This window comes from Stigmatopora argus, chromosome 18 (genome assembly GCF_051989625.1).
Source record: "Stigmatopora argus isolate UIUO_Sarg chromosome 18, RoL_Sarg_1.0, whole genome shotgun sequence".
In the NCBI taxonomy this organism is placed as follows: domain Eukaryota; kingdom Metazoa; phylum Chordata; class Actinopteri; order Syngnathiformes; family Syngnathidae; genus Stigmatopora; species Stigmatopora argus.
This window is the reverse complement of record NC_135404.1, coordinates 12,569,475-12,594,552: the sequence shown is the minus strand read 5'-3', so window position 1 is coordinate 12,594,552 and position 25,078 is coordinate 12,569,475. Positions and strand designations below refer to the sequence as shown.

General features: G+C 42.0%; 3 protein-coding genes across 5 annotated transcripts; 1 reads left to right on the top strand and 2 right to left on the bottom strand.

The window, feature by feature from the left end:
* Window positions 1–299: 299 nt before the first annotated feature.
* Window positions 300–18,967, bottom strand: arhgap17a (Rho GTPase activating protein 17a). 3 transcript variants are annotated; one of them, XM_077626779.1, is made up of 21 exons: window positions 18,350–18,966; window positions 12,647–12,686; window positions 9,447–9,551; window positions 9,168–9,200; window positions 8,662–8,738; window positions 8,241–8,352; window positions 7,965–8,041; window positions 7,312–7,429; window positions 6,740–6,808; window positions 6,564–6,645; window positions 6,334–6,461; window positions 5,390–5,501; window positions 5,239–5,320; window positions 5,086–5,166; window positions 4,887–5,000; window positions 4,353–4,444; window positions 4,102–4,249; window positions 3,631–3,843; window positions 3,201–3,310; window positions 2,571–3,023; window positions 300–1,875 (listed from the first exon to the last, which is right to left on the bottom strand). In XM_077626779.1, exons 1-21 carry the CDS (start codon window positions 18,400–18,402, stop codon window positions 1,754–1,756), a joined length of 2,421 nt encoding a protein of 806 aa, XP_077482905.1. In that variant the 5' UTR covers window positions 18,403–18,966; the 3' UTR covers window positions 300–1,753. The 3 variants fall into 3 exon arrangements, with proteins under 3 accessions (XP_077482905.1, XP_077482907.1, XP_077482906.1); XM_077626781.1 differs by lacking the exon at window positions 3,631–3,843 and having other exon boundaries at window positions 18,350–18,967; XM_077626780.1 differs by lacking the exon at window positions 9,168–9,200.
* A 642-nt stretch (window positions 18,968–19,609) lies between these two features.
* On the top strand, window positions 19,610–23,034 carry lcmt1 (leucine carboxyl methyltransferase 1). Its single transcript, XM_077626585.1, has 11 exons — window positions 19,610–20,011; window positions 20,074–20,165; window positions 20,251–20,372; window positions 20,451–20,527; window positions 20,646–20,707; window positions 20,778–20,880; window positions 20,982–21,102; window positions 21,170–21,271; window positions 21,738–21,829; window positions 22,609–22,706; window positions 22,786–23,034. Exons 1-11 carry the CDS (start codon window positions 19,926–19,928, stop codon window positions 22,806–22,808), a joined length of 978 nt encoding a protein of 325 aa, XP_077482711.1. The 5' UTR covers window positions 19,610–19,925; the 3' UTR covers window positions 22,809–23,034.
* Window positions 22,959–25,064, bottom strand: LOC144093240 (uncharacterized). The gene is made up of 6 exons (XM_077626586.1): window positions 24,927–25,064; window positions 24,535–24,678; window positions 24,321–24,461; window positions 24,143–24,245; window positions 23,717–23,870; window positions 22,959–23,619 (listed from the first exon to the last, which is right to left on the bottom strand). Exons 1-6 carry the CDS (start codon window positions 24,944–24,946, stop codon window positions 23,384–23,386), a joined length of 798 nt encoding a protein of 265 aa, XP_077482712.1. The 5' UTR covers window positions 24,947–25,064; the 3' UTR covers window positions 22,959–23,383.
* Window positions 25,065–25,078: the final 14 nt, after the last annotated feature.

Here is a 25,078-nt window from a genome sequence, read left to right as displayed (position 1 = left end):
GCATATGCATGTTTATATATATATATATATATATGTATATATATACATATATATACACATCTACATATATATACATATATATATACACATACATATATGTATATATACATATATATATACATACATATATATGTGTATATATATACACATATATACACACACACACACATATATATATATATATATATATATATATATATACACATATACATACACATCTAAATATATACATCTAAATGCACCTCCCTTTAGAAATACTACAATAAAGCCTCTATACAAAATTGTCCCAGGCAATGAAATATTGTTCTTCATACACTTTATTTTCTTTGGAAAGCATGTATAACCAAGCATTCATATAAGATACCTTATTCCACATATCAGCTCACCATACCACAAACATACAAAACTATGGAGCTTCAAAACGCAGCGTCATCACGTCTCGCTTAATGGCATTTCTTGGTCTTGATTTGCAGGGAAGGAGTGAGTGAGTGTGTGTGTGTGGGTGTGTGTGGGTTTTCAGTGGGTGTATAAGGCATAGAGTGACAAGAGCAGAGTGGAAAAATGGGGGGCATTTGATTGTCTTTGGGGTATTTAGGGGTCACATATTTCCAGGAAAACTGCATCATCCAAAACTTATTTTACCATCGGTACCATTTTGTGTGGCTGTTCTCTGGGAACAAGACCTCTGCATTACTTAAGAGATCAAATAGTTGTCCCGCACGTCACTACCGAGGTTGTTGTTGTGTGTCCTCAGCTCAGTGGGGATCCATTCATTTTTTTTAAATAACAAAGAAAAAAGGATTCATGGCCTGTGCAATATTAGCTTGAGAAAAAGAGGCATTTTTTGAAGAGGAAAAAAGAAAAATCCTTCCGCTTTACATTCATCACACCCGGAGAAAGGCAAAAAAAAAACACCGAGTGCGTTGAGGCTCGGGGACGGCGGCCGACCCCGCTACTTGCGCTCGCGAAATGTTTTAAAAGTAGACCTTCCTGCTATGCCGCGCTTTCCTATGACATCATCCCTGAAACACCAAAAATACTGCAGTCGTAAAAAAGAGCAGTTTTTTTGTCGAAAAGCCGTTTTAGCATTGAGTCGATAAGCTTCGTCTCCAGTTAAAAGTAAAAAACAAATAAACTATTTGGGCACTCAAGCGAGATAAATCAACACGCCCAACGTGTCGTCATGCTATAGTGAGAACAAATTGAATTTTCGTACAAGCCGGTGATGGATGCTAATGGCCAAATGCTAAAAGGGCTTCCCGTTCTATACAGTAAATCAAAATGCTTTTATTCTATTAAGGCTTTATTTACATGTAGTGACTCTAACGAGTGTGTCGAGTCCTAGGAAATGTGTGTGTGTGTGTTTAAATGTGGGAGGTAAATAAATACAAACGCGAGAGAAAGGATGGAGGGGAAAAAATATGGATATGAGATGACTGGAAACCTGCAGTCATCGCTTGGAAGTTTTTGACTCCCCCAGTTGAAGAAGACCCTTTTGTCATTTCATTTTTTTTACGAAGGGTTCGTTTTTAACGTTTCAATTCATCACGGCAAAATGCCAACACCTTCAATTTTTCATTTGCGTATTTGCCAAGTGATAGCGATGTCATTTTCGGCATGACCTAAGAGGGTGGATTTTGGCATGGGTGCTTGGTCAAAGACCCCAAATGGCGGAAGAACGGCACACGTGCGTGTTTAGGAAAAAAGAAAAGAAATGATTGAATAAGAAAGAAACTAAAGAGGTGGGCCTCCCTTATAGGACGGTGCTCTCGCTGTCCAGCTCGCAGTCTTTGGGAAGCGGCGGTTCCGTCTGCTGGTCCGCGCTGAGATCCGGTACCAGAGCGCGACTCAGTCCTTTGAAGGACATGCCCGGATCTAAACAGAAGACGGCAGGATTTGCATTTAAGTTGCATGGTACGACACCCTTAGCGCTAGATCACGGCCCGCATCAAATGACAAAAATACTAAACACTACCTGGAGCTGGGAACGTAAACATTAGCTCAGGGCTCAAAACATGACATCAATGTAGGAAACTGGACAAAGTGGTACTAAGAAGGAAAAAAGTTTGAACATCACCGTGCTAGATGCTCCAAGTCTGGTCTCCAGGCTAAAATTAACAATCAAATCTATTATTTTTATTTATTTATATTTCAATTTATTTATTTAAAGATATTTATTTTAATTTATTTATTTATTAAGTTATATATTTTAATTTATTTATTTATCAAGTTATTTATTTAAATTTATTTATCAATATATGTATTTATTTATATATATATTTATTCATTTATTTATATATATTCATGTATTAACTTATTTATTACCTATTTATTTATGTCTAAAATGTCTTTTTCTGTGTCTGTATTCACACCCTCTTGCTACTGTGACAATGAAATTGCCTGAATACGGGATGAAAAACGTTATCTAATCTAATCTAATCTAAATTTAGCTGTAGCATACGGACCTGAAGCGATTTTTCTAATAAATGCGCAAACATCTTTATATTTTTATGCTATGTTAATAAATTTGATTTTTTTTTACCAAAGCAGGGGGTAGAAAAGAAGCTCACCCATCATTTTGTAAGCAGTTGCGCAGATCCCATTGGCGTCTCCGGGCACGCTGGCGGGCTGCGGCGGCGGAGGCACGCTGGGCCTGTTCCTGGGCTTGGGGACGGGGCGCGGCCGGGGGAGCGAGCCGGTCTGGTAGGGCGACGGGGAAGCGGCGGGCGGCGGGGGGCTGTCCGGCGGCGAGGGGGACTCCGGGGGCGAGGGCTCGGCGCTGGCCGATTCGCCGCCGTGTTGACCCGGGGAAGCCGTTTGGGTCGGCGGCTCCGGGGGCGGGTGGCTGGGGGCCTGGATGGGCGGCTGGTTGCTGGAGTGGCGCCGGGGAGTGCCGTAATGCTGAGAGGCGGGGGACGCCGGGGAGGTCGGGGAGTGGCTCGACGGGGGCCTCAAGGGCGGGCTCAGGGGCTGGGCTAAAGGGTTGAGGGGTTTGGGCGGAGCCGGCGCCTGTTTCTTCACCACTGAAAAATTCATTCAGGAGGAATTACTTACTTTTCAACTCATCGGCGCAACGCACCACCCGACAAACACGTACGAGTCTACTCATACCTTTTCATTGTTAAGTGCCTAATATTACATTCTATAATATGCCGACATTGCTGGTCGTCTTGTGACTTTCTCACGGTAGGTGGACTCACCTCTACTGTTCCCGCCGCCCATCTGTCCGGCAGCCTGGCTTCCTGCGCCAGAACCGTTCCGGTGGAGGTGGGGGGTCGGCGCGGCCGCGGGGTCACGCAGCTTCGGGTTGCTTGACCAAGGTAAAAGAAGTTAAGGAACCGTCAAGCTTCTGCATTTTTAAATATCCTAAATTCACACAAAGTGACCTAAGAACAGCCCCAAATTCAAGCAAGGTCTACCCAAAAAACCTATAACCCGTTGTAGTTTTATCTGCACCTATCTTGTTATTTTATCTCTCTACATTTAAAATGAGTAGACACTGAGTCAGTGACAAAATCCCACGCACACCAGGGGTTAGTTAGTTTGCCTTTGTGAGCACAAATTGAGCATTTTGATCAACTTGTTAAAGCATGCAGCCCCATCTTTTGGGGAGGACCGAGCAGCTCTTACCTGAGCTCGTCCGTGTGCTGCGCAAGAAGCTGCTGCGCGGCAGCCAGGGTGGCCAGACCCTGCGCCAAGCTATTGGGGTTCTCTTGCGGCTGGGGATCGAGCGGGACCTGCACCGAAACCTCCACGGGGGGCAAGGGGGGCTGGAAGGCGGGTGAGGTGTGCTGCTTTCTACCTAAAGTGGTACTGCCTCTACGGAGGGTGCTGTTAGAGGTGCTACCGTGTCGGGGGTGGAGGTGAGAAAGTGAAGGAGATAAACAGAGAAGACCACGGGATTGATCAGAACCGTGACACCAGGACAAAGAATCATGAAATTAAATCCAGAGGACACAAAAAGCGTGAGTGAGACGGTTGAGAATCTGTAGATAACCAACCGGCGTCTGGATCTAATCACCCGTTAGTACAGCGATCGGGAAGCCAAATCAAAGCCAAGTGGACTGGACGGAAGCCGTCAAGATAACGAGATGCGTTTACTTGTCTTTGCGGTTGGCGTCCGTCTCCGGCCCCACCAGACTGCCCGGTCGCTTCCTCTCAATGGTGCCGCTGTCGTAATCCTGGTGACTGTTGTGGTTGGAGGAGGGGACGGGCATCGCGAACATGCCCGACACGTTGAAGTCCACATCTGCGAGATGGGAAATGGTTTCGGTGAGGTCCAACTTGACGTTCTGGTTTGGGGTGCTCTTTTCTGTGGACGTGACCACGGAGTGAAAATGTGCGAAAATTACCCTCGGGGAAGAACCAGTCGGCGTGTTGGATGATGGGTTCGATGATGGCCACCACGTGTACGGATGTAGCTGCGGCCATTTCTGCCAAACTCCTGGGGGAAATTGGTAAAGACAAGATGTAGTGGAAGGGAATGATCTTTGGGTTCGCTAGACCCCGGAAAACAATGGGCGGTGACACCAAAAATGAACAAGAGGTGACTTCAGACGACCCTAAAATCAACAAAATTTTGTTTCTTTTTCATTTCTATTCATGCATATGGTTAAATATTTATTTATCTTGGAAAAATTGAGATTGTAAGATGAATTGTTGTTATTGTTATTATTATCTTGACTACTATTGTTCTTGTTGACTTACGTTTTTTTTGCCTGATTTTTTTTAAAACTGTTTTTTTGTTTTGTCTGCTATTTCTTATTTTATGTCATCTGGAATAGGTCCATAATAAAGCATTCGAAAAAAATCAAAGAATGACTTTAAAAGTTATCAGAGACAATTGAAAATAAAGTCAATGAGTAAGATGATGAAGGCGGTCTTACCCTTCAGTCTTGGCCCACAGTAGATTTGGTCCAAGGACAATGGCAATGTTGCTAGGAGTCATTTTGTTGACCTCGCTATCCTGAGCCAGTTTAGCCAAGAACTTGACCAGGTATCTACATGTGGGTCAAATGACAACGTCAGACATACGTGCTATATAATCGGACAGTGCGGTTAGTTAAGAATTGTTGGAATGATTACCTCAGGTTGCTTTTGTTGTTCTTTGGTAGCTTATCGCAGACAATCCACAGAGCCTGAAGACGTTTGTCTTGATCTGTTAAACTGAAGCAATCAAATCGGATCGTTTACGCCCGTTTTTCGTCTTGTCTTATGTCTGTTTAAACGGAAACCTGCCTGCATGCTTGCGTCCATTCATCATAAAGCTGGTGAGTCATTAAAGGTTCTGGAAGTTCCCTCAGGTACGACTTCAGCGCCCCTGAAATTGCACATCCGCCAGCAGTTTAGCTTTCCGTTACGTTAACGAAAAGTCCGAAATTGGTCATACCGGCGACGGCGTGAGGGTCGGAGTAGAACTCCTCCAATTGTGACGTGGAACAGTCCAGCGCCGCTTTGAGCTTCTTTAGCTTGGACGCCCCGGCTGCAATTCTGAACAAACCCTGAGACACGGACAAATTATGGCACCTCGCCCAAGATATCGTAAAAGACAAACAGACTCGCAGCCAGAAACGTGATTAATGAGCAGGAGACAAGTCTGCTCTATTGTATTCTAAAAATGTTTTCAAGAGTCGCCGTCTTTTCATCCGTCACGAATTGCGTAAAGGTTTCCCCTGTTTACACTTGGAGTATCCGCTCAACCGTGCCAACCTAATCGAGACCGTGGCTCCGTGTGGCTTTTAATGAGCTGCGTCTTGAGGCGGCAAAACAAAACTGGTGAGCTGTCCGGTTTGGAGAACATGCCAAGTCATTCTCAGCTTTCAAACCACAAGGACAGCAGAATTATCTCAAAACAAAAACAAGGCGCTGCCATGTGTAAGATAATGCATGGCGAGATGATATTGCCACACAGGCAAATACCAAATACGGAGTTAAATAAGAGTACCGATAGGGTTTTAAAACTCCCAATAATATTAAATAGATACTCTGAAAACACTGTCTTTACATCGCTGCTATTCACCTATTGCGGAAAATCTTGAAACCTATTCACCACGATAAACGAGGTATTACTGTAATTGCAACATAACTATTTTAACAATGGCAACACTTTGGCTTCCACAATTGGAGAGGATTTGGTAGTGTCTGTCTACCTTGGGGATTTAAAAAAAGAGGGTTCTAAAAGTCCAAATAATTTTAAATAGATACTCTGAAAACACTGTCTTTACATCGCTGCTATTCACCTACTGCGGCAAGTCTTGAAACCTATTCACCGCGCTAAACGAGGCATTACTGTAATTGCAGCATAACGTTTTCCAACACTTTGGCGTCCATTACCTCTTCCTTCATGCCAGTCTCTAATAGCATCATGACACATGCCTCGATGGGCAGGGCGATCTCCCTCCCACTTCTTTTCAGGTGTTCCTCCAGGGCGGTGCCAAAGGCGGGCTTCTCGATCCAAGAATCTGAGCACAAAATGTCAAATTCCTCACGATTGCACCGCAAAGACTTGACGTGACGATTCCTTCGACCTGACATTGAGAACGTGGATTCCCCAGACCCCTTACCTTGCTGGGCCTGGATATTTGGCAAGACGCCCTCCAATAACGTGAGAGACTTCCGGTGGTATTCGGCTTGAGCTTCCAGAAGCTTCAGAAAGAGAAAAGAAGAAGAGAAAATGAGACAAACCAAACAGGAAGACGAGAGCGCTTTGGGAATTCCTTTGGTCACTTTGGGCACTCACCGTTAAGAAATAGCAGGCGTAATCTCCTTCTTTAGAGAAGAAACTGTACATGTCTGCGGCAAGTTGGTCCTGGTGGAAAAATAACAAGTGAGGATGCGTTAGGCTAGCGTAGCTTTACGAGAAATAAGGAGAACAGTTCATCGTCGGTTTGGTGTGCGGTAACACCACCATGCGAGTCATAAATCCTCAAAATGACGGGAGGGGAAACACGCAGAAAAGCCGGCGCGAATCCCCACGCTAAAAAGGCGCCGATGACCAAATTTCAACAGTTCCAGACATACTCGTGCTGACGAGGCATTTTTTATAGACATCTGCGTGCGTCAGCAAACTGGTCGGCAAGGCTCGAAACGAAACGGCCTGGAATGTTCGCTGGTCGCCGTCGTAACTTTTTCACAACCCCTTTGGCTACAAAACTCCGCCAGTCTGCGTATTCGTTCAGGAGTCACTCGATCTACGCGTCGTAAGAATGCAACATGAGACGTTTCCGCGAGTGGATTATGAAGCCAATGGGTGGAAAGTGCGGGTAACGAGGAACACGAAGCACTTTGTTTTTACACGCGGTTTTTTGATACCTTGCAAAGTTCCACTTTGTTCATAGCCTCGTCCACTTCCTCCTTGAGAAGATCAGCTTTGGCTGTCAGTGCTTGCGTGTTTGTTCCTGAGATTATTGACTTGGTCGCCTGCAACCATCTGAGTTTGGACACAAACAAATAAAGTTATCCAATCCAATCCAATATAGAAGTATACACACAATGAGATTTTAAAACCAGTATCGGATCCACTCCAGTAGTCGCATTTGCTTCAGTACTACGGTTCTTTTCGAATGCTGTAAATCAAACTCCAGGTCAAAAATGTCATCCGAGTGTGTGACTATTTCACATTTGAAACTAATGATAGTATCAGAGCATCATGTAATATTTGTAAACAGGGAATTTCTAGGTTAGGTTAGGTCAGAACTTTATTTCATCCCGTATTCGGGAAATTTCTTGGTTGCAGTAGCAAGACAGACACAGAAGACATTGTAGACCTAGTTAAAAAAAACTGGAGCCACACACAAGAAGTCCACAAGGTGTGGACCTTCTCCAGACTGAGACTGACGTTACCACACAGTCCCTCAGTAGTCTGGAGGTTTTAAAGATCAGGTAGCGGCTATTGAACCAAGATGGGACCGATCTGATTTTAACAAGGCTAATCAAACCGTTTATTAAACCGTAACCAAACAGACCTCGCTCTGGCAGAATCGTAGTCCAGGACCAATTTGGCCAACTGTTTCCGCTGTTTGAGAATGTTGGGTATGTCAACCTAGAAGAAGCAAAAAGCGGGTGTTCAGAATATATTATTATTATATTAAAAGCTGAAACGTACTCAATAATTTTTTTCTTTAGTGATCGGCAAGTATTACTCGGATTGAAATATTACAGCGCCACGGGACTGCCAACTGCAAACCCAAATTTGCAAGTTGCATCCCCAAATGTCAACCTGTGAAACACAGTTTTCTGACCTCTGCCAATTGGCTGAGAGGATCCAGGACGTCTTTCTCTATCTGTAGTTCGTGCAGCATCAGCTCCGATGCCAGGCGGCTCTCGGCGTCCCCACACACCTCCATCATCTTCCTGTCGGGGCAAAGTGGGCGGGTAACATCAACCGATTTCAAAGACCACTCTGCCTCTTGCCCGATTTGGTATTTCCGTGAAAGTGGTTGCGAAAACGTCACATCCACTGGAGGATGAGTCATTATTGGCACTCTTCCTCATTATTTCCAGACAAACAGATGACTGCAAACTACTTTCAGAATGATGTCCATTTTACATCCTGTTTTTGTGCCTTTCGTTTTCATTGTCACCAACAAAACCCAATGTCTGAAAATGAAATGTGCGGGGGAAAAAAAAGAAATTTAAAATGTCAACCATTGACAAACTCACCCTATTAATGATTCTTCGCCCAGCTGGTTTCCACCTTCCACCATCGCCTGCGACAAGGCCGTCAGAGGAAGCTTTTTCTGCGTCGGACAAAAATGCAGATGCAAACTACGATTAGTTTCAAATGAATTCGCTTTAAACGAAGGAACGGTCCGTGTTCTTGTTGGAAAGCCCGAGGCCAATGGAAATCTCGGCAAGAATTTCCATTTGAGTGAGCAAGAGTTCATTCACAAAGTCAGGAGTTGGAAGTGTTTTTTGCCGAAAGAGGAGGAAAAGTAGAAGACAAATGGGATACAAACATGACCAGGTGAAGTGAATCTACCAAATGCAATGTTCTTTAAACCAGGCAAGTTATGAAATGTTAAGTAACGGACGCACCCAACATCCTAATCTACTACCCGAACAGTCATGCACGGATTCACGAGTGTTAGCGAATGTAAAGAGCAGATAGGATAGAACAAGTGCTTTACAACAGGCCAAGGGTGAAGTAGTGATGTTTCTTGTATTACCTGACCATTTCCTGTATAGAGACGTGGTACAGACTGTGGTGCATGTTGGGTTGTGTGGGGTAGAAAACACAAAAGATTCATCAGGTCTACTGACATGCATATGCTAATTCAAAGTTGTCTATAGTGCGCTCTAAAACATTAGCTTGGAGGTCAAACCCTGACATGATGTTGAAACAAATGTAGAAAACTGTAGAATTTCAGCATTTAGTTTTATATGAATACATTTTCGATCGAATATGTTATCGGGGGACATTTTGGGCGATTGTTGGGTTGACTTACATGTCTTTTCTCAGCATCGGCGCCAATGTGTCCCTGCAGGCATGACACCATTTTCTTGTGTGTGTTGTGGGACACCACACGCACCAACTCCATCCTTCGCTCGATCTATGCAAGAAAATATTAAAATATTAAAGTCAAATCCATTCAAAAGGTGAAAAGGATCAGTGATGAAAAAAGAAGAAAAAAAGAAGCTGAAAAAAGAAAGAAAATGCCAGGGAGAAATCACTTGGATCTTTTAGTGGGTCGGCTTGGTGTTGTCCTGCATCTCATAATCGCTTATTTTGGCTTTGTTATAGTCTTTTTGTGTTCATGCTCCGTGTTAACATGCTAAAATTACGTTTCACCCCCATCCTCCTCGTCTCCTCAGCGTTGGTCCGGAACTAGCGTTTATCTCGCAACAGCGCCCCGTTCTCTGTGGTGGTCGGGTGCTGCAATTGCAGTTTAAAATTATCGAATTTTTATCGTAAGTGTTTGATATCGATCATAGTTGACAAAAACGATTTCATGATAATTATCGTTATCGTTTTATCGCCCTTTTATTCTGTTTTTTATGTCGTTGGGCAATGTTGTCAATAAAAAAGTGGACAGTTTAGCTAAATTTCATCGACGGCAGTCTTGTGAGAAGTTCAGAGTTCAACCATGGTTGATAAGGAGAACGATCCTCACAGAACAACAACGGGATGTTATCTTTAAAGCGTTTCCATGGCAATGGTCACTGGACCGTTACAAATAAAGGGCCGAGACGTTGGTTTGCGAGTGTTCGAAAGGCGTCAGGGTTATACAGGCTTTCTCCTGTCTCCGGCGCCCTGACACAGATCCACTCTGTCTTGGAGATATAATACGGCCATTGACGAGGCGGTCAAAGATGAGACTCAGAACTATTTTGGTCCGAAGCCAAGTGGAAGTCGTTTGCCGTCCTTGTGATGCCAGGTGCTTGAACCGGGACGCCCGGCGTCAACAATGTGCACGGCGGCATTTCCCGCATTTTTTCACAACGCCGGAGCGGACAAAAGGAAATGGAAAATGCTTTGCCAGTTCACTCCTTTATCTCAGCGAGAAGGAAAACAAAAGCCGGCCGGGTTGAGACAATGCACCACCAGAACGTCGAAATTTGGAGGGCGGGCGGTACACTGACGGAGAGGGGGCGGAGTCAGGGGGCAGTTAGGGAGCATCAACCAAATACCAGACAATTGTGTTCCAAAAACAGAACAGAGTGAAAATTCCACAGCAGATATCCGCCTACATAAGCCGTCCCCCCCGTGTCCATTTTGCCTCCCACAGTTCTGGCGCTCTTACGTCACTCGTGACCCACGGTGGCCCCCGGCATTCCCAAAACAGCTGGGTTCCACCCCAATTCCCCAAACATGCCTTGTCATTTTGCCCATATGGAGCTTGCTTAGCACCTGGCACAAAAACCAGAGGGAGATTCCTTTTCCGTTGGAGTCCGCGTATGAAAAAAAACTGCACGGTGGCGTGAATTCAAAGCGTTTGGCCTTTGCATCACTAGGAAATATTTTCCTTTTCAAAACAGGATACAGGACACCATAACACGACTCCTGTTATGAGTGACTAACAGCAGGGCGTGTTTCACCCGATTTGACGATCCAGTGACGTATTAAATGCCAGGGAATCCCAGACTTGGATTAAGACAAAGAAGTTGCCTATCCCGCCGTGTGTGTTTGTTGACTGGTTACCAAGAGAAAGGTGCGGAAAACTTTGGAATGAATCCTAAAAAATCTGAAATCAAATCATGACTCACAGAGTGATGAGTTGAAACGTTGACTTATTTTGTTTTTTTTTTTTGCTAAAAAAGTGCAGCAAAAGTTGTTTGCTACTCTACCACATTGCAATCTAGCAAATTTGGTTATACTAAGAGCACCAAATAATGCCAGTTTGTCGGGATTATTGAGAAAATGTCCGAAAATTACATAAGAAAAACCTAGAACTGTGCTTGAGTTCCAGCCATTATCCATGTTTGAGTGCTAATCCCAGACCACTTAGGGCAAGGAAACTTCACCCTGCAATGGTCAAGGAAGTACGAGTACTCTTGCCAAGTTAAACAATTCTTAAACTAATACATTCCCATGCAACTCTCATTGAGAATTTTGGCTAATTTATGAACTCGGGACATTTTTACGACCCGTGCCGCTTTAAGATGTTAACATACTATTAGGTGAGAACTTTGGAAAACATGTTCTATCTGTGATGTCTGCTTGCGTTGGGTTTAAAAACACCAACAACAAAAACTGTGCGTACTGTACCAAGACTTGTTGTTTTGTTAAAAGCTGCGACAACAAACACACTGTTTTCGGCCTCAAAGACAACACCCAGTTGGGGACAAAGAAAATCCATGTCTGGAATGCCTTTGCTGAGCAGCCATTATTTGGCATCAGCCCCACCTTCTTCCTCAAGATAGCTACAGAGGAAAGACAGAATCCGGAGTGTTAACGTGCGGAAAGATTGCTTTACAGAACCGTCACATTGATAGGGACAAGGGCTCAGATTTTGTTATTGCGGAAGACTTTCACAACTTCTTTTGTATGTCGATTTCACAAGAAATGTAGACTGCAAATAGGATATGAATCTTAAGAAAACATTTTCAGTATCATAAGTGTCATAGAAAGGGTTTTATTTACAGCAGGGGTGTCAGACTCGGGTTGTTCGCGGGCCGCTTTAACGTCAACTTGATTTCACGTGGGCCGGACCATTTTAGATATAATATTTAGATTATTTTTTTTATAAATGGATTAAAAGAACTGGATTAAAAGCCCTGAATATTCTGTTTTTTATAGATCTAAAACAATGTTTATTTTAGTTTTTTTTTTTAAATATATTTTTAGATTTTACAAAATGATTTTTGAACTAAAAACACAGAAAAATGGATTCAAAAATTACAATTAATGATGCGGCGGGCCAGATTTGGCCCCCGGGCCGCCACTTTGACATGTGATTTACAGTAATGTCATTCAGTAAATTGGTATTTTGGTGAGAACATTTTAGTGGATAATCACGTGACAAAGGAAAATCAATTTAAAGCAATTATGCTCCATGAAAATGCGTCTTTAGATTGAAGTGCTACTAAGAAGTCAGTTTATCTGCATTTTCAGGGACGAAACCATTGAGATTGGTGTCCGATCCCAAACAGATGCAGTTTTTCCCTGAATTGGTCCCAGCTCTACTTGGTCCGATTAATGGTTTACCTGTAAAAGGTCATCGCTGAGGACTTCTGTTTTCTCTGCTCTGTGGGTGAGAAAGAAAAACAAATGATCAGCACTGACAAACATGATACCTCTCCTTTATTTCAAAGAATGTAAAAATAGGGGCTGGATTTAGAAAACCCTGCAGACATGTCGGTTTCCAAACTGAACTTGAACTCCACACGGACGTTATCTGGTACAAGCCAACTCTAAAGATAACACAAGTTGTGCTGGAGATAAAAAAATATTAAAGTACTATTCCAGATATTTAATCAAATACTAATGAGAACGCCTGGCACGGGCTCAAATAGGGAGTTCAGTTTCAGCCTATCATTAGTCGACTGATGGTTGGATCTTGTGAGGTCAGACTGATTAAATTCACTTAAAAGGAGAAGAACTAATGTTTGCTTTTCAAAAGCTTTGCCATTAGTGGGTCGCTTACCAGTTGGACCTGTTACTGTGTCGCTGAACAAGTTGACTCTTATCTTAAGACTCATTCTCTTGTGTAATGCTGATTTAGCAATGCTTGCTCGTCATAATTTAAGCAGTTGCGGGAAAAAACAAGACCTGTTGCTGAATTTTGGACTGTTTTGATGGTTGAGCCATCTCAACCCGAAACACTAATAAGGGAAAGGAATCTGGTCAGTCAAAGTCTGCAGTCATTTTAGGATTATAGACAACAAAAGATTATTACGGTTATTATCAAATAAAGAGTGCAATGACCGTAATTTTCCGACTATGATCCCTTCTTCTTCACACACTCAAATTCATCAGGGCTAATTAAAAACAATTAATAATTAAAAAAATAATGTGGCAGATTAGATTTTCTATGTAGACGCCATTATGGCTCTTTGTGTCTAACTTGTTCGCCACCCATTTTAATGTATGACAATAAACGTGTGTATTAATAGTGCTGCTTATGAATCAACTACTAAAAAAAAAAGATAAATGAGTTATTAGCCTAAATGAAGCGGTTTTAAACGTAGCATGTTACAAATTCCACTGCATCATTTTATGACCACTTTCCCCTCAACATGATGACACCGTTCAATTGGGTGAACAGGAGATTTCAATGAATTCTGGCTCGCACACCGTGTTCACGTTGAACTATAGTAACCTCACCAGAGCGGAGAACAGCTGTTTTCCATTACAAACATGGAGGCAAAAAACAGCCAGACTGACACAGACGGACGGACGGACAGGAACGATAGTTTGAGGCTTTCATGGAAAGAAATACAAATAACGGTGGAGGGTTTCAAACTCAAGTCATGTAAAGCCAATGCGTGGGTTATTTTTTGTGTCATCGTGCCATGCAAAGAGGCTATTGTACCGTATTTTCGGACTATAAGTCGCACCAACAAAACAATAATCAACGAAAAAGCAAAATATAAGTCGCACTGGAGTTAAAGGGGCAATTTTTGGGAGGGCGATGTTTCGTTTTATCAGACAATAAGAACAAATATATGTTGAATTGACAATAGTAAAATGGAGAACAACGGGGAAAAAATATGAGGGTAACACTTGAGATCAGTTGCAGCCGAAGCCGGGCTATGAAAAAGCGGGATTTAATCGTTCAGGATGTTACGGTAATTTACATTCATAATATGAAGCCACAGTGTGGGATTGCGTGCTCTGACTCAAGACTCGGCGTTCATGTGGTTTGGTTCAAATGCTAATGCTAAAAAAAATGCTAATTGGTGTAGTCATCAAAACATGCCGAGCCAGTAACTCTAGTACACATGTGTCAAAGTGGCGGCCCGGGGGCCAAATCTGGCCCGCTGCATCATTTTGTGTGGCCCGGGAAAGTAAATCATGAGTGCCGACTTTCTGTTTTAGGATCAAATTAAAATGAAGAGTATAGATGTATATTAAATTTCCTGATTTCCCCCCTTTTGAATCAATAATTGTCATTTTTTAATCCATTTTTTCTGTGTTTTTAGTTCAAAAATCATGTTGTAAAATCTAAAATATATAAAAAAAGCTAAAATAAACATTGTTTTAGATCTATAAAAAATGGAATATTCAGGGCTTTTAATCCAGTTCTTTTAATCCATTTATTAAAAAAAAGTCTGAATATTATATCTAAAATGGTCCGGCCTGCATGAAATAAAGTTGACGTTAATGTGGCCCGTGTACCAACCCGAGTTTGACACCCTTGCTCTAGTAAATCCTTGACTTTTTTCGAGAATGAGAAAATTCAAAGCAATCAATGAGCTTGATGCACAAAAAAACTCTTGCAAAACCTAACATTGTAGCAATATTTCGAAATAATAGCACATCACGATACTCTGCTTGGTAAATGTGGGTCTTCCAGTGTAGGAACAGACCTGAGGACTCCCTGAAAACTGTTCTGGACCGTTTGTCCGAAGGCAAGGATTCCTCAAGATCAAGTAAGAAGTAATGTCAAAATGAAGTAGAAGAGGTTATGAGTTTAAACATGACAAGGAAGTGTATAAATTCAAGCGTTGACCACTTTGGCCGTCAGTTGGGAACGGTAACCATGGCAATTAACGATCAAAGTGTAAGAGAATACCGCCACCGGAAGCACAATCGAGCTTCTGTTAGCTTTCTGTTTACAACAGTTGGCAGCTTGCGGCTCCCGGTAATGGATACTGGACCCGGATGAAAGGCCTAGGAGAATAATTGAGTGACTCCGACGCCACCGACTTTGCGAGCTAGCCGTCTAACAATCGACTTGTGCGGCGTGGCTACGGCGCTAATTGTTTTTGTGCAACGGCAAATGGATTTTCGGGTCGGTGAAACGGTTTTCTATGATTTGACGTGACGATAGGTATACGTACGGTTCATGTTTTCAATTGCCTGAGAAAAAAATTCAAAATAAAAGACTGGAAAGGATTTGGTCATCGGTTTTGTTGGGGATATTTTTTTTAAAACGGTTGATAACAAATCGCCAAGGGAAAATGATTCAAATGGAAATTTGAAAGGAGAGTTCAATCCCAAGTGCTTTTGCATGTTGTGTGGGTTTTCTCTGGGTACTCCAGTCCCCTCCGTTCAACCATACCAGGTCAAAAACTGTTCCAGGTTTTCAGACCTTCAAACTTTGAATGACAACAAACTATTTGTGGTTAAAGAACTCTCCCATTTTAATTGTCTTGGAATCCAATCAAAAGATGCCACACCTTCCTGTTCCCAGGGCTGTCTGGTGACACCCTAAAAAAACACGTCTTTTATTTAAATGTGACATTTAGTCAGAAGGAAAAACACCCTTCCGACAATGACTATTTCCGATTGGGTCACCATGAGCTCACTGTGGTTTTGGATAGGATTAAAAAATGCAACAGTATAGAATGCGCTTCAGATGGACGCCATGTTTGGGGTGATTGAGTCACTGATAGTCATTGTAGTACCTGAAAAAGTTTAACAAAACAAACAAAAATAAAGAATGGGAGACACTTTAAACGCCATGATTGTTTTCACTTATCTTAACCAGTCAAACGTCTACATTCTATTTTTTATGGCCTCACAGTAGGGAAACCTGGGTTCAAATCCAGGTCGGTCCAACTGTGTGGAGTTTACATGTTGTCCCCGGGCCTGTGTGGGTTTTCTCCGGGTGCTCCGGTTTCCTCCCACATTCCAAAGACATGCATGATAGGCTGATTAGACCCTCTAAATTGCCCCCTAGCTATGATTGGTTGTTTGTCTCCTCGTGCCCTGCGATTGGGTGGCCACCCATTCAGGGTGTCCCCATCTCTGGCCCAACGTCAGCTGGGATCCACTCCAGCACCCCCCACGATCTTAGTGAGGATAAAGTGAGTGATGAGACCGTCAACGGTAGTAAAAAAAAAAAAAAGGGCTACAAACAAGGTATTTTACAAAAAAAATAAGCATACACAGTACTGTAGTACTATTTTTATATTATTTTTACATCCCATATGAGGCCAAAGAGTTCGTTCGCGCAACCCCAACTGAAATAAACACTTTCCGTGTATGGAGGACACGCCGCTGGACTTCCACGCCGCCATCAATCTCGCCAGCTCTCGAGTCTCTCTGGCTAGAAAGTCACGTCGAGGCGGTTTCCTGTTTGCAAAAACCAGCACAAGGCGAGATTTCCTCTCGTTGGCCGCACGACGGACCTCGCATTCCGCCTTGGCACAATCGCAGGAACCCGGCCGAGACGGGCGCCACCTTCAACCCCAAAGGTTTGCTCCATGCTTGGACAGATCCAAAAACACTGACATACGAGCACGAAACACACTTCATTCTTTTGAATATACACATTCATGTCTGCTTTCCACATCATCATTCTTTCAGCTTTCCTTTACGGCTCTTTTACAGTACGAGTATAGCAGCTGCACCGGTTCTTATGATAATCGGTGCAGTTCACATATCCTGAAAAATAAAAGCTCTGCTAGAGGGATTAATTGATTAATTAGTTTCAAAGTAGCCATTGGCCATGACTTTGACCACTTTAGTGTTCAACATGAAAGTCATCATACTTTATAGACATAATAGCCAGAGAACACACTCTCCTAGAAGCTTTTGAGCTTGGCAAATTACCATTTTATTTTTTTATCATTATTTATTCACCGACTGTTTTTCAATTTATCCCCTCAGGGATCCAATCGCATGATAGATTTGGCACAAACTTCTCTTCCTGACGCATTTTTAAATAGTTTGGGTTTGTGTAATCAAATTAAAGCGGCCTTTTTATGCAAATCGGCACTTTTAAGAGCTTGTTTAATACAGTCACGCTACTTTTTCGTCTATAAACGTCACAGTCAAAGAACCCAAGAGGCAAATCTTCTGAATTCTTTTAAAACAGGCACAACAGACAACCCATACAACCATTGCGGCAATGGATTTTGTTGTGTTTGTTAGAGGATTTGCTGGTAAAATAACCAGCATATGTCAGATTTCTCAGCAGGGCGTCATGGGAACTGACGGGAAGATGTAATCACAAACACGAACGTGCTTGAGTGGCAATCAATAGGAACATGGAGATAAACATACACAAACACACACACACACACGCGCACACACACATTCCCGTCCACAGTTTAGAATTTTTTTGCGCTGCATGTTTTTGGAATGTGGAAGGAAGCCAAAGCTTACTAGAAAACCCCAAACAAAACCATGACCATACACACTCCGGCGCCAAATCGAACCCCAAACCTCAAAATTGTGAGGCAACTCACATTTCATAGTATGCGGCCAGAAATTATGGCTCGCGGGCCATCTACGGCTCTCCGCGAACCTGTAAGATAAAAATGTGAGTCCAGACTCCACCAATAAAAGCGTTGCCACCTCTAGGACTGTTTTAATCATATTTTTTAAAATTAAAATCCCTTCTCCATGTACATACTCTTTGATACTCATTGATTAGCAGCCACATATCAATGTTGTTATAATCATTTTGAGACTTTTTGTACTTTAAAAGTGTCAAGTGCATACATTTTAATATATTTTTAAAGAACCCACAGTTAGGAATATGAATTATTTAGGCTCCCAAGGTTGCCAAATCCTGACTTTGAAAGAATTCCTCCAATTTTAAGCCCATTTCTGAAAAGCAAATGATGACTATATAAAAGACAGCACTCCTCGTCTCCGTTCATGTGATCCTCATTTGGCAGACTTAGTGAAAAAAAGTCATGAGTGAAGTGATCATCGCATAAAAAAAAATCCAGAATAAAGCAGATCGTTGCAATTTTGTTCCGGAATAAACAAGACACATTGCTATATACTTGCCTTCCAACGGTTTGATTGGCGAGCTGTTTCATGCGATTAAACTGCTTCTTCATTTTCGCTTCCGTTCCAGTCGAGTCCTCCGAAGTTGACACTTTAAAAAAAAATGCTGACTTTGGATTGTCATCAAATTCCCGTGTTTAACTTTCCCAACTGTCCCTACGACAGAGAAAAACATGCGCCAGCCATTTCAACCTAAAGCCAATTAACTAATAGTTGTTTGCTGCTAGCTTTTAAGTTAGCCGATTCCGAGTGGAAAGATCTCCAAAGAGTCGCCACGGCATGGTCCGGCAACTAGTTTTTTTGGCGATATTTCCCCACTTTCAGCCGCTCCGGGGGGCTTTCATCACTCGTCGCGGGGATCGGACGATGATGCCCCGTTCGGCGTTTAGTTGCTGACGCCCGTTGGCCGACTTGCTAACGCTGGGTTAGCCGTGTCGGGGGTCGGATAATCCCGAGTGCCGCTTTCTCTCGGCACACAAGAGAGAGTGAACTAAGGCTAAACGAGAGGAAAGAGAGACACCCAGCGAGAGAGAAAGCGAGAGATCGAGCGAGAGAGCGATCGAGAGAGAGAGAAAAGAACGTCACTCTATCATCTTGCACATTTCCCAAGACATTTCAAACATTCTTTTGTGGCCATACTTCAATCTTTATTTACACATTTCAAATGATCTGTTTCCTCAGAACAGCTAACACTGGCCAAAAATCATATATATATTTGAATAGATTATTTTTTTAACACATTATTATTTATTATTATTGGTTATTGATTATTTATAATATATAATGATTTTCATCTCTTTGTTTGTTGTTGTTATTTGTGCACTTTGTGGTCATCTAAAGTTGAAGGGTTCTTAATGGATAATCATGTGACTTTGTTGTATAGTTTCTATTTTTTTAATTCAATTTTAACTCAATATGTATTAAGATTGCAACATAGTAGGGGCGGGGGTCAGGAGGTTGCCGTGTGTGATGAAAAATGCACCTATTATTAACAAAGAAGAAGAAATGCATGTTTACTTCCGCTCCAAACCTCACCGTTATAGTCGTAGATATCATATATAGAAGGCAATGTTTTATGCAGCAGGGACAAGCATCGTTGGATAAAGCTTCAGAGATATAACAAATTAAATGGGAATCTAAAAATATGTTTTCATATTAGAAGTTAGTCGAAATCAAAACCACATTGATACAACTTCTCAAAAAACTAAACAGCTTTCACAACCGACCCAACATATACGCAAAATGACTGCCACCCAATTACGCCACTGACTTCACCTTTAGACATCTAGCCATAAAAACGTGATATCTATCGCTACCACTAGTACCCTTTACAAACCCAATAATCTCCACGAATCTTCCGTTAACTCTCATAAAACACGTTCTAGTTTCAACGGCGACCACGTTATGTTATTTAACGAGTTAGCTGATTTACATTTAATTTTGATCCTCACGTCAACATATAGCGTTCTTAGCTTGGTGGCTAGCTTCTTGCAGGGCAATACCATCGGCTACTACGGGACAGTGAAATGGTAAAATTGAGCATTTAACTACATAAACGTCGCTTTTAAGATCTTCCATGGCATCTCGGCACACCTTCACTGACACTGATACTTCTGATGAAGCAGTTCGAGCGACGTGTGACGATGCCACGGGGTGCAAAAGGTGAATATTCTGCACGTACACTCATATTTATTTTTTAATGTTGAATAATATGCATTTTCTAGGTTCGCCATCAGTAAAAACTACTGGGAAGACCCTTACATCCAATATTTTGTGAGGTCGGTTGGAGAACGGAAAGCCCCTGAAATCAATAGAGGTAAAAATTGAGAAATTTGATTTATTTAGAGATGGTATTCAGAGTCTATATTTATCATGTCATGTCATACTGTTTCATCTGGCAGGTTATTATGGCCGCGTTAAAGGTGTCAACCATCTCGTTGATGCGTTCATAAGGAAAACAGATCGTTCCTGTCAATTAATCAATTTAGGTGCCGGGCTGGACACCGCCTTCTGGAGACTCAGGGTCTGTTGTCTTTACCGAAAACTGTAAAATGATCCATCATATTGAAAGATGTCTAATTATGGCGTCTGTTTTTAACAGGATGAAGCTCTCTTGCCCAAGAAGTATTTTGAAGTTGACTTTCCTACTGTTGTGGCCAGGAAAATACATTACATTAAGTAAGATACCCATGCCATTTTAATGTTTATCTTTATTTGTAATGGTCCTCCCATAAAAAATGGATTAGGAGTCTATTCCTGTAAATGACAGTGAACTATTTTTTTTTTTTTAAACCAGGACTAAACCGCACTTATCCAAGCCGATTATCGAAACCCATTCAACAGATTCCCTGCTACTAGGTAAACTTTACTGTCACTTAATGTCTATTTTATTTTTCAACATTTAATATTTCGGCTCTCATTTCCTCAGACGCCCACAGCCTCGACTCTGACCGATATTGCATCATAGGCGCGGACCTCCGCGACGTGGCCACTTTGGACGAAACGCTGAAAAAGTTCCATCTTAACCCAGAGTATGTGAGAATGAAATGTGGGTTTCAGCTCTATTCCCGAGATAGAGGATGTCTATTTGTTGGCAAACAAACCATAAACCGTGCGTCATCCTTTGTTCAAGGTTGCCTACATTGCTGCTTTCAGAGTGCGTGCTGGTCTACATGACGGCCTCTCAGTCCTCCAATTTAGTTCGCTGGGCCGCGGACACCTTCCACACCGCCATGTTCATCAACTACGAGCAGGTGATCACCGCAAGCCATCTTGGTTTACGAGTCAGGTGGCCGGAGTTAACCGGTTTGCGCTCGCCAGGTCAACATGTCCGACCGTTTCGGCCAGGTGATGATTGAAAATCTGCAGCGGCGTCAGTGCACGCTAGCCGGCGTCGAGGCGTGCCAGTCTTTGGACTCTCAGGTATTTCCAAATTTGAATGAAGGAGCAATTAAAACAGGGGTGTCAAACTCGGGTTGGTTCACGGGCCAGACCATTTTAGATGTTTTTTTTTTTTTTTAAATAAATGGATTACAAGAACTGGATTAAAAGCCCTGAATATTCAGTTTTTACAGATCTAAAACGATGTTTATTTTAGCTTTTTAAATATATTTTTAGATTTTACAAAATAATTTTTGAACTAAAAACACAGAAAAAAATGATTAAAAAATGACAATTATTGATTTAAAAGGGGGAAAATCAGGAAATTTAATAAACAGCTATACTCTTCATTTTAATTTGATCCTAAAACAGAAAGTCAGCACTCATCATTTACTTTCCCGGGTCACACAAAATGATGCGTCGGGCCAGATTTGGCCCCCGGGCCGCCACTTTGACACGTGTGAATTAAAAGGTACAATGAAACGGTTTCTTTCCAACCTGTTTGCAGAAGGAACGATTTCTCAGGGGCGGCTGGGATCACGCCAGCGCCCTGGACATGATGACGGTCTACAGTATGCTTCCTCAAGAGGATGTGGCAAGGTAGGGGGCACACTTTTGGAAAGGAAGAAAATTCATTTTCAATTCATTTTAGCTGCAGGAATCACAATGATGGCTGGAGATAAGACACACTTATCTCTGTACTTCTATCAGTCAAGGTTTCCTTTATAAAACATTGCTAATTAACTTAATACTGAAACAAAAGCCTTTCACACTAAAAAAACGTGTGTGAGTAACACACATCAATGTGACTTGGTTTTTCTTTTTTCAAATGACATTTGAATACAATATGCATAGCCTAATTCCGATTTCATAGGTTTCTACAAAATTTAATAGTCCATGTTTACCACTAAAAATCAAAAGTTAAAAAATTGTGTGAGTAACACATCAATGCGACTTGGTTTTACCATTTCTACTTTTTTTCAAATGACATTTGAACACAATATGCATAATTCGATTTCATAGGTTTCTACGAAATTTAATAGTCCATGTTTACACTTAAAATCAAAAGTAAAAAAAAATGTGAGTAACACATCAATGCGACTTGGTTTTACCATTTCTACTTTTTCAAATGACATTTGAACGCAATATGCAAAGCTTTATTCAATTTCATAGGTTTTTACAACATTTAATAGTCCATGTTTACCACTAAAAATCAAAAGTATAGGAGTTTTCAGCAGGTCTGATGTAGAAAGTGGGATGCGCGACAAGAACGGAACTTTATTAGTTCATATAATTCCCGATAAAATGTTTTTTATTTTATTTTTTTGCCTTTCTGCAGTCTGTCATGAACATTTTAATCATGTAATATGTGATTGCAGAATCGAGCGACTGGAGTTCCTTGACGAGAAGGAGCTGTTGCAGCAACTCCTTCAGCACTACAGCATTTGCTGGGCCGTCAAGGACAAGCACCGTCTGGGTAAGGACACACTTTATCTGCTTACCGTTTATTCTGGAACTAATCAACAATTGGTTTTTTTTCCGTTTTATTTTGTCAGGCTTGTCCCAGTTGGCGTTCTGAAAAATTCCTCCATCAGCGGACGTGCTTGAAATGAATTAAAAAATGAAGCGGTACCCATTTACGCATCACACTTTGGTCGTCTTGGAGGTTTTCGTTCTTCTGTCACACAAAACGACGACAATTCACTTTTTAAACAAAAAAAGAAATATGTGCCATTTAACTTTTATTTATTCATCAATTTCTCACTCCTCTTTTAATAAATGCTTACATGGTAGACTGTACCATTCTTTATCGTACATTTATTTACATCACGACACTTTGAAATATTTCTATAAGGTTTTTTTTTCAGGTGGTGACGGTCTGATACGAAAAAAGAGGCTGTTGTGCCTGACTAAAACTGTTGACTGAAAAGCAATTTTGAGTGTTTTATAAGTGCAATACAACGCAATTGCCTTGCTCAGCTCGCCTTTGATTTCGGAAAAAAAACTATCTCGGATTCAATAATTGGACCGGGAAATGTTACCGTACCAAAAGTGCTTTAGGGTGACGACAAAAATGAAAGTTGAAAGTGCGTCGGGATACAAAAGCTCATCTCCCCCAAAAAACTAAATTGAATTTGTACATTTTTGAGGGCGCTAGCGAGAGGAGTTGGAACTCGAGCGAGATCGGTGGCGCCGACGGCCGACGGATCGGGACCTCCCGCGCACCGTGGAACGTCGCCTCGGTGACCGTCTTCTCGCTCGAGGTGGCGAGCGCCGCCACATTGGAGGGGGAGGCGGCATCCTTCGGGGAGGGGTCGCCCTCCTAGGTAGGGGGCGCACCGTGGGGGTGAGGACGACAGTCACGGTGATCTCCCGACCATCGATCTGTCCTAAGAGGAAAGAAATGTAGCGATGCTTTGAATGTGGTGGCTTAGGCTGATCGTTGACTGCTTGTTTATTTTTATTTTTTTATCCAACAGCTCGTACCTCCGTCCATGTGTTTAAGGGCTTTTTTGGCTTCCTCGTGGGTTTCGAACTCGATGTAGGCGTAGCCCTTGGACAGGTGAGGGTGGATGCGGTTCATGGGCATGTCAATCATCTTGATTTTGCCGTAGATGGAGAATATCTCCTGGAGATGATCCTTTGGAAAGAAAAATGCGCTTGTTTCTAATCCAAATGCAAAATATATCTATATTTTTTTACATCTAGGTTGAACTCCGTTTTGCGGAATTGTTTATTTTTATTTTGGAGGAGTTTTTTGGATGCTCAGTTATTTCATCCTTGGCTTTGTGACATCATTTGTCATTCTCAAACAGTCTTTAGTGAGCAAAAGGTTGGTTTTTTAAATTTGTTAATTTCCAATTCAGTATATTTATGCAGATATGCTTTTATTTTAATCTACTGTGGATTAACCTTGATGACGTTTCTTGTGAGCTGGCCCAGGCAAACCTTGGTGGGTCTAGGAGCAGGACTCCTCCGTCGTGGTTCTCGATCATCTTTCTTGATCAATTTGGACCTGCACTCGGTACAACAGTCCAAAATATATGTAGATGAAAAAGCTTAGTTTGAGACCGAATGGGGTATTTTGTACTTTGAGGAAGAGCGCCGTCTGTTGTGTCGTTGGCGATCGGGGCTCGGCGAGGATGATGAGGAGGATGAAGGAGAACTAGATGAACCGGAGGAGCTTGTGGATGAGCTGGAGCTTGAACCCGAGCCGCTACTGGAGCTGGAACTGAGAGCAAAAAAAGACTATATTGGTAACCATGGTGATCACCTTAATCTTTCCAAGATCAAGAGTTTATGACCTGCTCGTCCCCTTGGAAACACTGCGCCGTGTTTGGATCTTTGCTTTGCTTTCGTCTTTTTCAAGGCCATCTTTTGAGGATCCAGATTTCCGTTTCATTCCTCGCTTTATCGTGTCGTCCTCCTTTTTCACTGGTGAAGACACCCTGTTTGGACAACAATTGTGTTCATCTTCTCATAGCAAAATGGCCAAGTGCATGTTTAGTGATGCCAGGCATACAAAATATGATCATGGCTAATAAATCCTTATGAGAATCAAAACGTAAGGGTAACATAGAAAACACAATCTGAAAAAAAATCCTTCATGAATTTTGAAAGAAATTGAATTTACATGACAATAATACAATTCAAATTAAATTATCATTAAATAAAAATCAATAAACTTTGTACTCACGTTAGTATATACACACCCATTTTGATATGAGAAAAGTGTCCTGTATACTTTTCACCGACGATCAAAGTAACAATAAAGCATCAGTTAGTACACATTTATTTTGCACTAACAATAACAGTCGCATGCTGATGACGTGGCCACAACAGACCCAA